The sequence below is a fragment of the Tribolium madens genome, unplaced genomic scaffold (genome assembly GCF_015345945.1).
Source record: "Tribolium madens isolate multiple individuals breed KSU strain unplaced genomic scaffold, Tmad_KSU_1.1 Scaffold_19;HRSCAF=116;Tcas5.2_LG9, whole genome shotgun sequence".
Taxonomy (NCBI): Eukaryota; Metazoa; Arthropoda; class Insecta; order Coleoptera; family Tenebrionidae; genus Tribolium; species Tribolium madens.
The window spans coordinates 8,483,473-8,498,309 of NW_025400983.1; the positions used below are offsets into that span (position 1 = coordinate 8,483,473).

Genomic DNA, 14,837 nt, shown 5'->3' on the forward strand with positions numbered 1-14,837 from the left:
TGTTTTGCTATCAGTTGAAAAGGCTTATGGTAATTCATAAAAAATCAATTTGTGTCTCGTTTTGCAATTCCGCTGTTTTTTTTTTAGAATATTTGCAAAGAAGCCGATTCAAAGCGCGAAGACATGAAATGGTTAGTCCAAACTTTGGATTCTCTATCATCACATTGTCCCGAAAACCAAGCAGTTGACGAGCAGAAGAAACTAGAAGCTTTAATCACGCGATATAAAAATCTTATACCGTCTCTTGAGGTCACTATGGTCAAAACCGATACTCTCTCGAAATGTTATACTTATCGAAGAGACGTTAAAGAAGTCTGCAGTTTACTGAAACGTGTCCGCGACCAGTCGAAACGTGAGGCACAGCCTCAGAGTCTCGAATCTGTCAATGAGCTTATCAAACACCAAGAAATTGCAATTTCACAGTTGGACCAACAGAGACCACATATCATGTCAATGTTACAAAAGGGTAAAGAGTTAGTTAAGGACACGAATGCGCCCTCTTTTGTACAGGAAGAAGTAAAAGGGCTTGAAAGTGGATGGACGGAAACGTACGATGAGACAGTTGAGAGATATCACAAATTGCTCGGGACGCAGCACTTGTGGCTCAATTACTCGGAACAAAAACAAGAGATTTTAGATCTTTTGCACAGAGCTGAGCAAGAGTTGAAGAGGATTTCTCCGAGTCAATACAACTCGAGTAATCTTCCGGCCGAATTGTTGGCCAAGCAAGAAATGGCAGTACGTTTGAGGGAAGCCACCGAAGAGATGTTACGCCGGTTGAGAGACCTTTCGCGAAATCTTGGTATACAAGATCAAAAGATTGAGAAAGAAGTGACAGAAATTGAGCAACGACTCAACACCACTCTGGAAAATGTTCAAGAAAAAGTCGTTTTCTTAGAACAATACAACACGAAATGGTCCGATTTCCAAAACAAACTTGGAGAGTTGCAAAACTGGTCGGTACAAAATGCCCCTCAGTTGTTGTCAGCTGTACAAGAAGACAATCTTCCACCGGAGGAACGAGTCACAAAAACGACTCTTCTTCAGTCGGAGCTCTGCCACAAGATAAATCTTTTAGACCAATTGAATGCCGAAGCTTCAAACTTGATGATTGGGGACAATCCCGATGTGAAAAAACTCCAAGCTCAAGTAGTCGAATTGCAAGAACGCGTTGTCACGATTAACCGAAACGTCGAAAGTCAAGCCGCTTCAATTAACAAAGATTTGAAAAACTGGCAAGTGTACCAGGCTAGCATCCAGGATATTAAACCATGGATCGAAAAATCCGAACATCGGATCCAGGTGGGAGCCCCAAAACCGGCAAGTCTTGAAGAAGCATTAATTCTTCAAAGAGAGAACAATAATTTTACCAAAGAATGTGATTTGCAGTTTGGTAAAATTCAAAACGTCGCTGGTTTGAGCCAACAAATCACGTCGAAAACAAACGCACCGGATGAAATCGACTCGATTCACTCTCGGTGGACTATAATCAATGAGACCACACACCAGTGGGGACAAAAACTCGAAAAATTAGTCCTCACATGGGATGATTTTGACAAAAATTCGAAAAATTTAGAGAAATGGATTGAAAAAAGTGAGAAAACTTTGAATGAGCGATCGATAAATCTTAACACGCCACATGTCGAGAAGTTGGAAAAGGAGTTGGCAAAGTTGAAGGCGTTTAATAATGAGATTTCCGAACAGCAAGCTAAAGTGATAGCTTTGACACAAAGTGCAGACTCGATTAGTCATCATGTGAATCCTGAAGGTGCCACTTTAGTGAAAGGAAAAGTGCAAGAGCTTAAAACTCAAGTGGGACAATTGGCCGAAGCAGTGAGAGCCAAAATAAATCAAGTTTCAGATGCGATTTTAAATAAACATGACTTCCAAACGAAAATGATTGATTTTTCAAATTGGGTCGACCAATTGAAGAGTCACGTGGGAGAAATTGATCAAATCCCGGCTGATAAAGTGGAAAGCGCACTTATCAACGTCCATGATTTGATGCAACAACATTCGGAAAAACAACCGGTATTTAACAGCATATACGACGAAATCAAGGAAATCACCCTAAAAGCGTCGCCAGATGAGGCACAGGGTCTCAACCACGAATACAGCACTTTAGTCGAAAGTTACCAAGAAGTTGACGATAAATTAAAAAATAAGAAACTTGCTTTGGAAAAATGGGGCGATTTGATCAACTGGCATGGCGAAACCATTAACCAATTGTCTCATATTAAGTACCAAATAGACAGTGGAAAAGTTCCACCTGAAAATCTTCAAAAACTTCTTCAAGAAAGCGAGGAAATTATTTCCAAGATTACAACTTGGAAGAAAGTAGCTCCAGATATTGACAATATGGATGTGATTATTTTGGATCGGCAGACCGGTTTGCCCAGAAGTGCTGACCATATGGTCCGAGAAGTAGAAATTCGGGCTACTAATATTAAACAACAGTTGGCCGATAAGTTGGATAATGTAGAAAAAGTTAAAGCGCATTGGAGACAATTTGAGGAACTTCAAACTCGTGTCAAAGACAGTCTTGGGCAGACTGAAGCAAAACTGGGCGAAATTTTGAGAAGTGTCAAGACTTCACACGATTTACCTCTAGTAGTAGACCAGTTGAATCAACTACTCGAAGTTCAGATTGAAAAGTCGCCAATTAAGGAAGAGTTGCGCAAGGAAGCCCTACAATTGATGAAAGAGGACATTCAGAACGTTTCAGTGATTCAAAGTGTTATTTCCGAGATTGAGACCAGTTGGAATCGTGTTAATGAGGATATCAAAGAACAGAAATTAAAATTATCTGACACTATTTTTGCTTGGACTGACTTCAAAGAGGCCAAAGAGCGAGTAATTAAAGATATCGAGCGAATCGAGCAAACCGTTGAAGGTCTGGAAGTACCAAACGACTTAATGCAAGCCAACTTGAATAGTGAAAAAGCTCGCAAAGCTCTCGATTCGTTAAAAAAGTCCAAAATAAATCTCGATAGAGTTGACCTTAAAGGCCAAGCGATTGTTAAAAAAGCTGATTTACTTCCAGGAACGGAATCTGAAGTTCGGAGCGAAGTGCAAGAAGTCCACCAGATCTGGTCACGCGTTTACGAAAAATTGATGAAAATCAACCAAACGACTGAATCTCAAGCGACCATTTGGAAACATATTGAGGACACGAAGAATAGCCTTCTCCAGTGGTTGGGTGAGCAGAATATGATTTTGGCATTGGCTGTTGAAAAACCGAACGAAGTTGAGGCTGCAAAAGCCAAACTTGCGCGATATCGAGAGGAGTTGCCAGCCCAGCAGAGACTAAGTCAAAGTGTTCCAACTAAATATGCGCAACTCGTCAAACTTACCGATGGTAGAGATATTCCAACTCTTCAGTCTTTGATGCAGTTATTGGAAGATCAGTTTAGAGATGTGGAAGCAAACGCTCAAAAACTCGAATTGGTTGCTTCCAAATACGGAGATAAGGAAAGCCAGATTAGGGAGAATATAAAGAGTGTTGGAGCAACAGTTACAAATTTGAGAGAAGGAATTATTAAATGTGAAGATTTAACAGGTGACAATGAAAAGATATTGGACCGGCTTTTGACGGTACGAAAATTGAAGAGCCAAGTTTTGGCTTCTGAGCCTGATATTAAGAAAATCGATGGGAAGATTGCACAAATGAAAGCGACTTATCCGAGTTTCAGCGAGAGTAATTTGCCAAAAGAGCAACAATTGTTGAGAAAGAGATTTGAGAGTGTCATTGTCCATGGGAGTAAAATTGAAAACAGTCTTATGAGTTTCCTGAAGAAGTTTCATAATGAGAAATACGGGGCGTTACAGAGGATTATAGCAACACACAAAGAAAAGATTCAGTGGTGTCTCCCTGAACCTGCAAGTGATAAATACAATTTAGAAGTCAAATTGAAGTCATTGGTACCGATCCAAAACGCTTTGGAAGATTGTGAAGCGAGGAGAAAGGAATTGGAAGAGTCTTTGACATTATTAGAGAAAGTCGAGTCTCCTGAAACTATAAAATTACTCACAGCTGAAAAGGACCACTTATTTTTGGACTTAGATGACCTTAAAGAGAGTTACAATAAGACTAAAACTTTGCTTGAACGAAACATAATTTTGCACGAACAGTACGAAAAGTTGAGTGACTCACTCTCGAATTGGTTGAAAGAAATTGAAAATAGAGTCAAAACAGAAAGTACTACTCAAATCGACTTGAATACAGTCGATGCCAAAATTGGTGAAATTGAAAACCTGAAATCTGAAGTGCTTAGATATGAGAGTGAGATTGGAAAATTGATACCACTGAGCGAGCAATTAGTTAAAGAAGTGCCCGAATCTCGTGTGGGACAATACGCCCACCATTTGACAACTCGATATCAAACTGTTTCCAAATTCCTTACCAATTACCTTGACAAATTAAATGAGTTAAACCGATACAAAGATTTGTACAGAAAGAGTATTCAAGATGTCGAAAATTGGTTGGTCCAAGCCGAAGAGAAAGTCAAAACATTTTCAGATTTTACAACACGTCCAAACCAAGCCACGCTTCAAGAATTGAAGAGTTTTGCAAACGAAAAAGAACTCGGTCAAGTCTTACTTGCCAAAGCTGTGGAACACGGAGAGGCACTTTTTTCAGGTATCACTCCTGAAAATAGAGATGCTATTCGGGTCGAACTGAGGAATTTGAGAGACAAGTCCGAAGGACTGATCGATAAAGTCAATAATATTTACAAGCAAGTTGAGGGAATTTTAATACAGAGGCACTCATTTGACGACAATCTCCAACAAGTAAGGATCTGGATCGAAGATGCTGAAACTAAATTAGGGCCTGAAATGAAATTGGATGCTACTTTAGCCGAAAAGAAGCAAACTTTGCACAACTATAAGACACTAGCTCAGGATGTTAATCTTCATAAAAAAATTTTGAAGCAACTGCAAGAAAAAATCGGTCAGTTAGCAGACGCCGATGCCGAGAACAGTCTTGAAGAGAATTTAGATAAGTACAATCGTCTTGCTGAAGAAGTCAACAGCAGAATTGGGCTGGTAGAAGACTTCGTTGCCAATCACGAAGCTTACAATCAAGCGATTGAAAAATGCCACGATTGGTTGAGTGCGTTGACATCTGAAGCTGCTCTTTTAGTAGATGAGTCTTCGACTGAATCCCCTGAAGCTAAATTAGCAATGGTTGAGAATCTACTAGCCCAGAAGCCTGAAGGTGATAAGATAATCGAGTCGTGCAAGCAACAATTGGAGGTTGTTTTGAAACAAACTTCAACCCCCGGTCATCCCCATTTAATTCATTGTTTTGAAGAACAAGAAAAGTCGTGGAAACACTTCTTAGAATTGTGTTCTGACGCTCAAGAGAAATTACAAAGTATTCATTCCAAGTACGCTGAAGTCGAAAAATTGATTCAAAATCTTGATAGTTGGTTGAAACAAAAAGAAGGACAAGGTAAAGATCAAAGTTTGAAGAGCACGGAAGAAACAAAAAGAGGTCACTTAGAGAAGTTATTAAATTTAGAAAAGGAGGTTTTAGTGAGGGAGAAAGATTTCGGTGAGGTGGCCGAACTGGCGAAGAATTTGGAAGGTGATGTGAAAGTTTCTCAACTGTTGACTCGCTATCAGGCTTTGAAAAATCTTCTCAAGGAAGTGATTGGAAGATATAGAGGTTTTGTCAACGAACATCAAAGTTTCAATGAAGAATATGCAACTTTCCTTCATTGGTTAACAGAAAAAGGGGAGGAATTATCGGATTTGAGTCACATTGTCGGCGATTTGGATGTCTTGCAAACACGGCAAAAAGACATCAAGAATTTGATTGAAGCCAGAAATATGAAAAGCGAACAATTTGAGAATTTGATAGATAATGGGGAAAAATTGTACGCACATACTTCACCCGATGGTAGAGAAATAATCAGACAACAATTACGAAATTTGAGAACAATTTGGGATAGTTTTACTGATGATTTACAAAATGCAACAAATAAACTGGATCAGTGTTTGATTCAATTTTCTGATTTTTCCTCCACACAAGAACAACTGACCAAATGGTTGAAGGATGTTGAAAAAGCTATGCAGCAACATACCGAATTGAAAACGACTCTTCAAGAAAAAAGAGCACAATTGCAAAATCATAAAATTATGCATCAGGAAATTATGTCCCATCAACAGTTGGTCGAATCGGTTTGTGACAAAGCACAACAATTGGTCGATCAAACCCAAGATAGGTCTTTAAATGTTTACCTACAATCTATTAAACAACTATTTTTGAGTATCGTAAGCAAATCTGAGGAATTACTTACTAATTTGGAGGATTGTGTTGAGAAACATAATCAGTACAGTCAGCAAGTTGCTGCTTTCAAAGACTGGCTGAATGAACAGGCAGAAAAATTGCAAGAATATAATGTGGTCAATGGAGAAAAATCTGAGCTTTTGAAGAGAATCTCAAGCGTTAAAAATCTCAAAGAACGTAACGAGGACGAAGGTTCGAAACTCCTGGAAAGTCTCAAACAAAACTTTATCATTGTTGCTAAAAGCACAGCTCCGAAAGGAGTGGAACTGTTGAAGAAAGAACTGGAGGAGCTTTATGGACTGTTAAGCCAACATTTGGAGGATATGGACGCCATTGTTGAGAAACAAGAAAACGCCATTAAGCAATGGCAACAGTTTGAAATAGAGTTGGAAACACTCAACCAATGGTTCAAAAACGCTGAAGTTAAATTCAGGGACCAGTCACTTCGTGCAACTCTTCAAGAGAAAGAGGACCAACTTAAAACTTGTCTAAATGATCGAGAACAAGTCGCTGTTAAGGAAAAAGAAATAGATCATTTTGTCGACAAGAGTCACTCGCTTCTACACATGAGTGGTGTTCAAAGAATTAAACCTTTAGTGTTTCAAATAAGCACTCGTTATCAAAATTTGCACGCCTCGACGAAAGATGTGATCAACCGTTGGCAAAGTGTAGTCGACGACCATCAGAAATATCAGAAGAAATTAGAAGAAACCTCAAACTGGTTGAAACATCTCGAGGATAATTTAGCAGTGTTGCAAAAAGGCGAATTAGCCACAAATTTGGAAGCTATTACAAATCGACTTCAAGTGTTATTGGGAGAAAAAGATCAAGGTGACCACAAAATCAACTCTTTGACACTTTTGGGTGAGAGAATTCTACCGGATACTGCAACCCAAGGTCGCGAGATTATTCGAAATGAGTTGAGAGAAATTCGGGAGCGTTGGGATCGACTTGCTGAAGGAATTAAAGAACAACAGAAGTTACAAGATGCTCAGAGTTTGCAGTTGTCAAGTTATCAGGATATGCTACAGCAGACTTTAGCATGGTTGGATACCATGGAGAAGCAGATTCAAGTCGATCCATCCACATGGGTGTCCATCCAAGAAGTTAGGTCCAAACTGCTCAAACACCGGACAATCCATCAGGAGATTGTGTCGCATAAGAGAATTATAGATGGTGTTACAGAGAAAGCTCAAACTCTTGTACAGTTGACAAACAATAAAGACAAAACTGCTGAAGTTGAAGAGAGTATCAAGTCGATTAATGAACGGTATAAAAAATTGCTGCAAGCCGTGCAAAATAACCTCAAACAACTCGAAAATTGTTTGGAGGTTTACCAACAATTCTACGACTTGCAGAAAGCACACCAAGATAACCAGAAACAACTGTGGGACAAATTGAACAGTTATTCAGATTTAACTGGCAATAAGCAGGCTTTGCAAGAACGGCTTGATAATGTTATCGACATACAAGAACACCTCCCCGAGAGTAGTATTAAACTGAAAGAATTGCAAGACCACGTTGATTCAAAAATATCAATTTTGTCTGGAAGAGCACAAGAAAATATGCACCGAGACGTCGCTAATTTGAAATTTGATCAAGAGAAATTTATCGCTGCTTTGGTCGATATTAAGTCAGGTTTGGAAGGTCGATTGAAACTCTGGAGTGACTACGAGGAGTCTCTCGAACGACTTTTATCATGGTTGGCTGATGCCGAACTAGCTTTGAAGAACTACACCCTCAAGAACACACTGGAAGAGAAACAAGAGCAGTTGGAAAAATATCAGGTGAGTGTTGGTGGTTTTGGTTGAGCTTTGTTTGATTGAAGTCTTTAGGATCTAACTAGGTTGGTGGAATCTCGAGGGAGAGACGTGAAGGATTTCGTGGTCATTACTGATCATTTAGAACAAGTAAGATTTTTGTTGTCGTAGCGGTGTCTCTATTTGGTGGTGGTCTTCCTATGTTTCTTGCTGTTTTATCTAAATCGTTTCGCGATTTGTACTAATTATAATTTCTTCGCAGGCACTTATCCTGAATCTCAGACAAAACGAATCCGAATTTGACAAAATGTCCGATGATTCAACCGAACTGCTTCAGAGTAGTGGCGATAGCCGAATTTCTGTCAACGTCCAACAAATTTCTTCACGTTTCCAATCAGTCCAAGCCACTGCAAAGGAAGTTGTGAAAAAATGCGAGCAAAATGTCGCCGACCACAAACTCTACAACGACAAGTACCGCCAGTGTTCCGACTGGATTGCCGTAGCTCAAGGCCGATTCGACACCTGCAAGGAAAACATTAAGAAAGGAGCGCGCAATATTCTCACCGAACAATACAAAATCCTCGAGGAGTTGCTTTCGCAACAAACCAGTGCTACACTCCTCCTCAACAACACCATCGAACTAGGAGAGAAACTTTATCTTAGCACAGGCCCCGATGGCCGCGAAGTTATAAGTAACCAACTTCAGGAGTTGCAACAAGCCTTTGAGGCTCTATTTGACGGGATTAATAGCACTGACCGCGAGTTGAAAGCGAAACTGACAAGGTAAGTTCAATTCTGTGTGAAACAGAGGTAAGTCAGAATTTTTTACAGATGGACCGGATTCGAAGAATGCGCCAAAAACATCCGCGCTTGGCTGAAGGAAGCCGATCTGGGACAAGAACTCGAGCTCAAAGCTACCCTCGATGAGAAAAGAACTCAGCTTCAAATTTATCGCACCTTGTTGCATGACGCTTTGGCGCATCAACAAGACGTTGTTGATTTGAGGGACAAAGTTGAGAGTCTTCCTGAACGGAATGAAAGTATTGACCAACAGTTGGCCACGATAATAGAACATCATGATAAGTTGTTAAAACGAGCGCAGAATTTTGTAGAACGGTACGAAAGTATTGTTAATGACCATCAAGAATTTAACAAAGTGGTTACGGACACGAAAGAGTGGACAGCGGCTACGTTAAACACTGTTAATACTTTGGGCGATTTGGATTTAGAAAGAATTTCATTACATTCGAATCTTGAAAGATTGAAGAGTTTGAAGAGTAGTCTCTCGGAAGAAGAAAACAGGATTGAAAACATCAAGAGTTTAGGAAGTAAAGTTATTCCGGGAACCATTGATTACGGTCAAACCGCAATAAGGACACAAATTGATAATTTGCAACAAGAATGGGCCGGTTTGGTCTCGGCAATAGACCAGACTATAATCCAGTTGGAAAGTAAACTTGAACATTGGTCCGAGTATGAAATTCTCAAAGACCAGTGCTTAGTCTGGATCAGAGAAATAGACAACAAATTACACTCTATTGACTTAAAAGCAACAGCATCCCAAAAGAAAGCTCAGTTAGAAGTTTTGAAAACTCTCCAGGGTGAGATTAGAGCAAAAGAATTTGAGATTGATGCAGTGACTGAAAAGGCTCAACAAGTGAACAAAGGTTTGTGTGGCCGCAATTCACAAATATCTGAATTAGGGGTCAAATACCAACAAGTTTGTCATAAAGTGAAAGATTTGACAGGTCGGTGGCAACAGTTTGTTAACAGTCATCAAGATTTCGACTCTAAGATTAGTTCTTGTGAGCAATGGTTGGGTGAAATCAACAATAAACTTACGTACTGCTCCGATATTGGCTCTTCTAATCAAAAAGAATTAGAAGCGAAGTTAGAAACAGTTCAAGAGTTGATTTTATCGAAGGAAGAAGGTTTTGCCAAGATACAAAATTTGGTGGAACTTGCTCAAACCGTTCTCGCGAATACTTCTCCTAATGGCCACAATGCTATAAATGAATCTCTTGCAAATATTCAAGAGCTTTGGTCTAATCTGGCTTCGAGGATGATTGAAACTAAAGCTATAATAGACGATGCTTTGACAAAATGGGCCGGTCTTCTGGAACAAATCCGCGATTTTGATAAAACAGTCGAGTGGATGGAAGGACAATTGAAGGAATTGTCAGTACTCCAAGGAACAGCAGCTGAGAAGAAAACTCAATTAGATCAAATAAAAAATCTTGAAGAAAAAGTCAGATGTGAGAAAATCGAAATTGATAATCTCAAAGCTATGGCCTCTCAAGTGTTTAGGAGTAAGAAAGCTGCTCAAGTTGATGCTCAAGAAGTATTTAAAAGGTTTGATGAATGTGCTCAAAAAATTACCAAACTGTTACAAGATAGAGAAAATCAGTATCGTGACCATAAAACGTATAAAGAATCCTACGATGAAGTGCAAAGATGGATGACTCGAGCTCAGGAGAAAGTGCCCCAATTGAAGCAAAGACCACTTGGTGACAAATTAACAATTGAGAATTTCTCTGGACCTTTGGACCATCTTTTGAACAAGCAAGCCCAAGGAGAAGTACTCTTGGAAAATTTAGAACATGCAGCTCAAGTAGTGTTGCCTAATACCAACAGTCAAGGCCAGGAATTGATCAAGAAAGATATCAAAGCGTTGAGAGAAAGTTTCGAACGACTTTTTAAAGACCTTCAGCAACAACGTGACCAATTGGAAGTTGTTCTACAGTATTGGAGGGATTATAAGGATGACTATGAGCGTATTTCTGATTGGTTGCAACAAATCACAATTTTGATCAAGAATCAAAAAATTGCACTTTTTGCTACGTTGCCTGAAAAAATCAAGCAAGTTAACGACGTGAAAGACATACTTAAAAAACTCGACGATGGGAAAATACAAATTGATCAACTAAATGATTCTGCGAAAATTTTACTCAAATCGCCGCTCGAAATTCATGTTAATAATCAGTTGCAACAGTTGAATTCTCGATATCAAGTCGAACTTAACTTGGCCAAAGATGTTTTGAAGAAAGTTGAGACGAATCGTGACCAACATCAGGAATACTCGGATAATTTGGAGAAGAGTCGAAAATGGATCGATGAGGCGCGTGAGTTGATTAGAAACTGTTCAGAAGCAGCTTCACACAGCAGCAAAGACGTACTACAATCACACTTGAACAAAATCCAAGAGCTAATCCAAAGACGAGAAGAAGGCCAGAATTTGATTCATGCGACTGTCAATTGTGGCGAAAAAGTTTTACGGAGTACAAGATCAGATGGTCGGGAAGCTATCAATAACGAACTTAAAGAAATTCAAGGTGATTGGGATAGAATCGTTAAGAAAATGTCCACTGTTAAGGTGCACCTTGAAACGGCTTTGTTACAATGGGCTGATTATGACAGCTCCTACAGTCAGTTGCAACAATGGATAACCGATCGTGAAGCTAAACTCCAACAAGTTTCCGAACAAAAAGTTGTTAAAACGAAGAAAAGTCAAACAGGACTCAGCTCTTTACCGATCGGTGAAAGAAAAGCGACTCTTCGGGAGACTGGAAGCATAGTCCAAGATATCGTTTCCTTTGAACCCATGATCCAGTCAGTAACTTCCAAAGCCGAGGATTTGAAACAAGCAGCTCCAGCATCTGAAATTTCCACAAAATACGAAACGTTGTCAAAACATGCAAAAGAACTCTACGAGAAACAGAAAGAAACTGTAGAGCAACATCAAGCATTTGTTGATGCTGACAATGATTTTGTCCAATGGATTCGTTTGGCAAAAGAAAGACTGAGCAAATGTTCAGAACCGACCGGGGATAAAGAGAGCCTCGGAAGCAAATTATCACAACTGAAAGCTTTGCAGAATGAGCTCCCCGAAGGCGAGAAGAAACTAGAAACGGCTTTGGAACAAGGAGATAAGGCTTGCCAGTACGCCGATGAGGAAGATCGCGAGATAATTGAAGAGGAGGTTGGGTTGTTGCAAGAGGAGTTTGATAATTACGTCGACTCGCTTAACAACGCGAAAAATTTGTTGGAGATTGGAATTGTCAAATGGACAGAATATGAAGAACAGTACCAGGAAGCTCTAGATTGGTTGGCTCAGACTGAGAACTTAGTACAGTCGTATAACAAACTACAAGATAGCTTGGAGGAAAAGCGAGCGGTTTTGGAGCAGTTCCAGTTGCAACTCCAAACACTTTTTGACTGGCAATCCGAACTTGATCGTCTCAATATGAAAGCTCAAGTTTTGTTGGAAACTTGCGCCGATACAAGGATTAGTAATGCCGTGACGCAACTTTCGACCAAATATAACGCAATTTTGTCACTTGCGAAGGAAGTTATGCGTCGTTTGGAGTTACACTATCAAGAACACCAACAACACAGTACTCTTTATCAAGAGTGCCAAGACTGGATCGACCGTACCAGAGATAAACTCCATACATGTCAAGAAATTCCAAATACGCTTCCCGAAGTTAACAGTAAACTCCAAGCTGTCAAAAACATTCGCACATCTTTAGAACAAGGTCAGAATAAATTGCGATACATTTCTGAACTGAAGGAGCGTGTCATTATGAACACGGAGCAGTCTGGTGCTGCCAAAATTCAAGAAGACACTGAAAATTTGAAACAAGACATGGAGAAATTACTGAATGATGTTCAAGAAGCCCGTAATCGCTTGACAAATCGGGCAAGCCAACTCGAAGAGATTGCAAAACTTCACATGATGTTGTTAGATTGGCTCCAAGATATCGAACACCAAATCCAGTCAGATGACGAGTTTTTGAACGATTTGAGTGAGAAGAAGGCCAAATTGGAAAAGTTTAAAGCGGTACAGAAGGAAATCAAGACGCACACTGACTTAATCGAGAAACTCAAGGCCAAATTGGCCGAGGATACGAATCTGAAAGCTGACGAGTATGCAAACTCGTTTAAGAAATATGAAGAATTAAAACAGTCGGTGGACAAGTCTATTGCCGATTTGGAAAAACAAGTCGGTGATCATGAACAGTACAAAAACTCGTACAATGTTGCAATGGAATTAATTCGAAAATCTTGCGTCGAAGCCCAAACTTGTTCCGACTTACATGATGAGCTCGACAAAATTTTGGAAAAAGAAGCTAAGATCAGTGAAATCTCAAACTCACTTCCCGAATGTGACAATTTAGTTCATAAGACAATCGAGTTGAGTATTTTAGTCATGAAGACAACCGGCGAGGAAGGCAAAGACACAATCAAACAAGAAATCGAACAACTAAACATGGATTGGGAAGGCCTTCACCTAATTTGCAACGAAACGCAAAAGTCCATCACGAAGTGTAAAGACGCCTGGAAAGAGTTTAAGACCAATTTTGACAAAATGAAAAAATCTATCGACAACTTCAGGAAACGTGTCGATGCAGAAAATGAGAAAGACAAGAAAACACCCGAAGATTTAGACAGGTGTAAGCAACTCCTCGTTGAGATTGTTGCAGAGAAGCCGAATCTTGAGATCTTGACTGACTGTTGTGAGGCTCTTATGGAACTGAGTGCAGTCGGGTGGGTTCGGGACAAAACCGTCCAATTGCAAACCGCCTACACTAATTTGCTAACAAGCTGTCAAACTCTTGTTTCAAAAATTGAAAAGAATCTATCGGACCACACCGAGTTCCTTAAAGTTCAGAAAGAACTGGAAACTTGGTTGCATGCAGCACATAAAAATGTGCAAGACTGTATCGGAGTCGGCGATGAAGACAATATCAGGGAAAAATTGGAAACAATTAGAGTAATTTCGGCCAAGACTTCTGAAGGTCAAGTACTGCTAACTAAGCTTCAAGAAGCGTTTTCCAAAGCTATTAATACAACACCGGCCGACAAACAGGACAGTCTTCGTGAGGATATGACAAGTTTAAGAAACAGTTGGGACCAACTCAGTATGGATTTGACTTCGATTCAAGCACAATTGAAGGCTGCTTTGGCTCGCTGGGACGATTATAATGAGACAAAGAGGCGTTTGCAGGATTGGTTGTCTCAGACTGAAAGAATTTTAAAAGAGAAACCACACACCAAGGGAGAATTGAGCGAAATGAAGACACTGTTGGAACGCTACAAGAACCTACAAGCTGAAATTAAGAACAAACAAGGTGATTTGAACCGTCTCAAAGACGAAGCTGTCGAATTAAGCTCTTGGGCTAAGCAACCAAAAGTTTTGGAAGAGGTCAAACAATTACAAACCTTCTATGACAATCTGAGCACGCTGTGTGATGGACAGAAGGAGAGGATTGAAGCTGAAATGTTAGAATATAACAACTACCATCAAAGTCTCCAAGAAACTGAAAAATGGTTACTTCAGATAAGCTTCCAATTGATGGCTCACAACTCTTTGTATATTACCAATAGAGAACAAACCGAAGAACAGCTCACTCAACACGAAATTTTATTGAAGGAAATCCAAAATTATCAAAAAACTTTGGATGATGTTAAGGCCAAAGGACATGGACAAATCGAACGATATGTTAAAGAAGCACCCATCATTAAGGACACTATAGAAAAACAATTGAGCAACGTCCAGGATAGTTATAACTCGTTGTTACAAACCGCCGTTCAGATTAAAAACCGTTTGGTTGACTCTTTGGCTAAATTCAAAGAATATGAAAACACTTTGGAGAGTATCATGAGGAATTTGGACGAGTACGAACCTATCGTTAACGAAGAAGTGGAAAAAGAAGCTGAGTCGCTTGAAGAAGCTTTGAGTCAATTAGAAACAGCCAAGGTAAGCCATTGTTGTAATCATT

At 39.7% G+C, this 14,837-nt stretch overlaps 1 protein-coding gene across 1 annotated transcript in view; it reads left to right on the forward strand.

The window, feature by feature from the left end:
- LOC123015577 (nesprin-1-like) overlaps window positions 1-14,837 on the forward strand; it is a 63,385-nt gene that overhangs the window by 9,330 nt on the left and 39,218 nt on the right. The window contains exons 10-13 of the mRNA XM_044415377.1: window positions 88-8,082; window positions 8,131-8,205; window positions 8,318-8,838; window positions 8,887-14,815. Of these exons, the coding sequence (XP_044271312.1) occupies window positions 88-8,082; window positions 8,131-8,205; window positions 8,318-8,838; window positions 8,887-14,815 (14,520 nt within the window). The remainder of the gene's footprint in view (window positions 1-87; window positions 8,083-8,130; window positions 8,206-8,317; window positions 8,839-8,886; window positions 14,816-14,837) is intronic.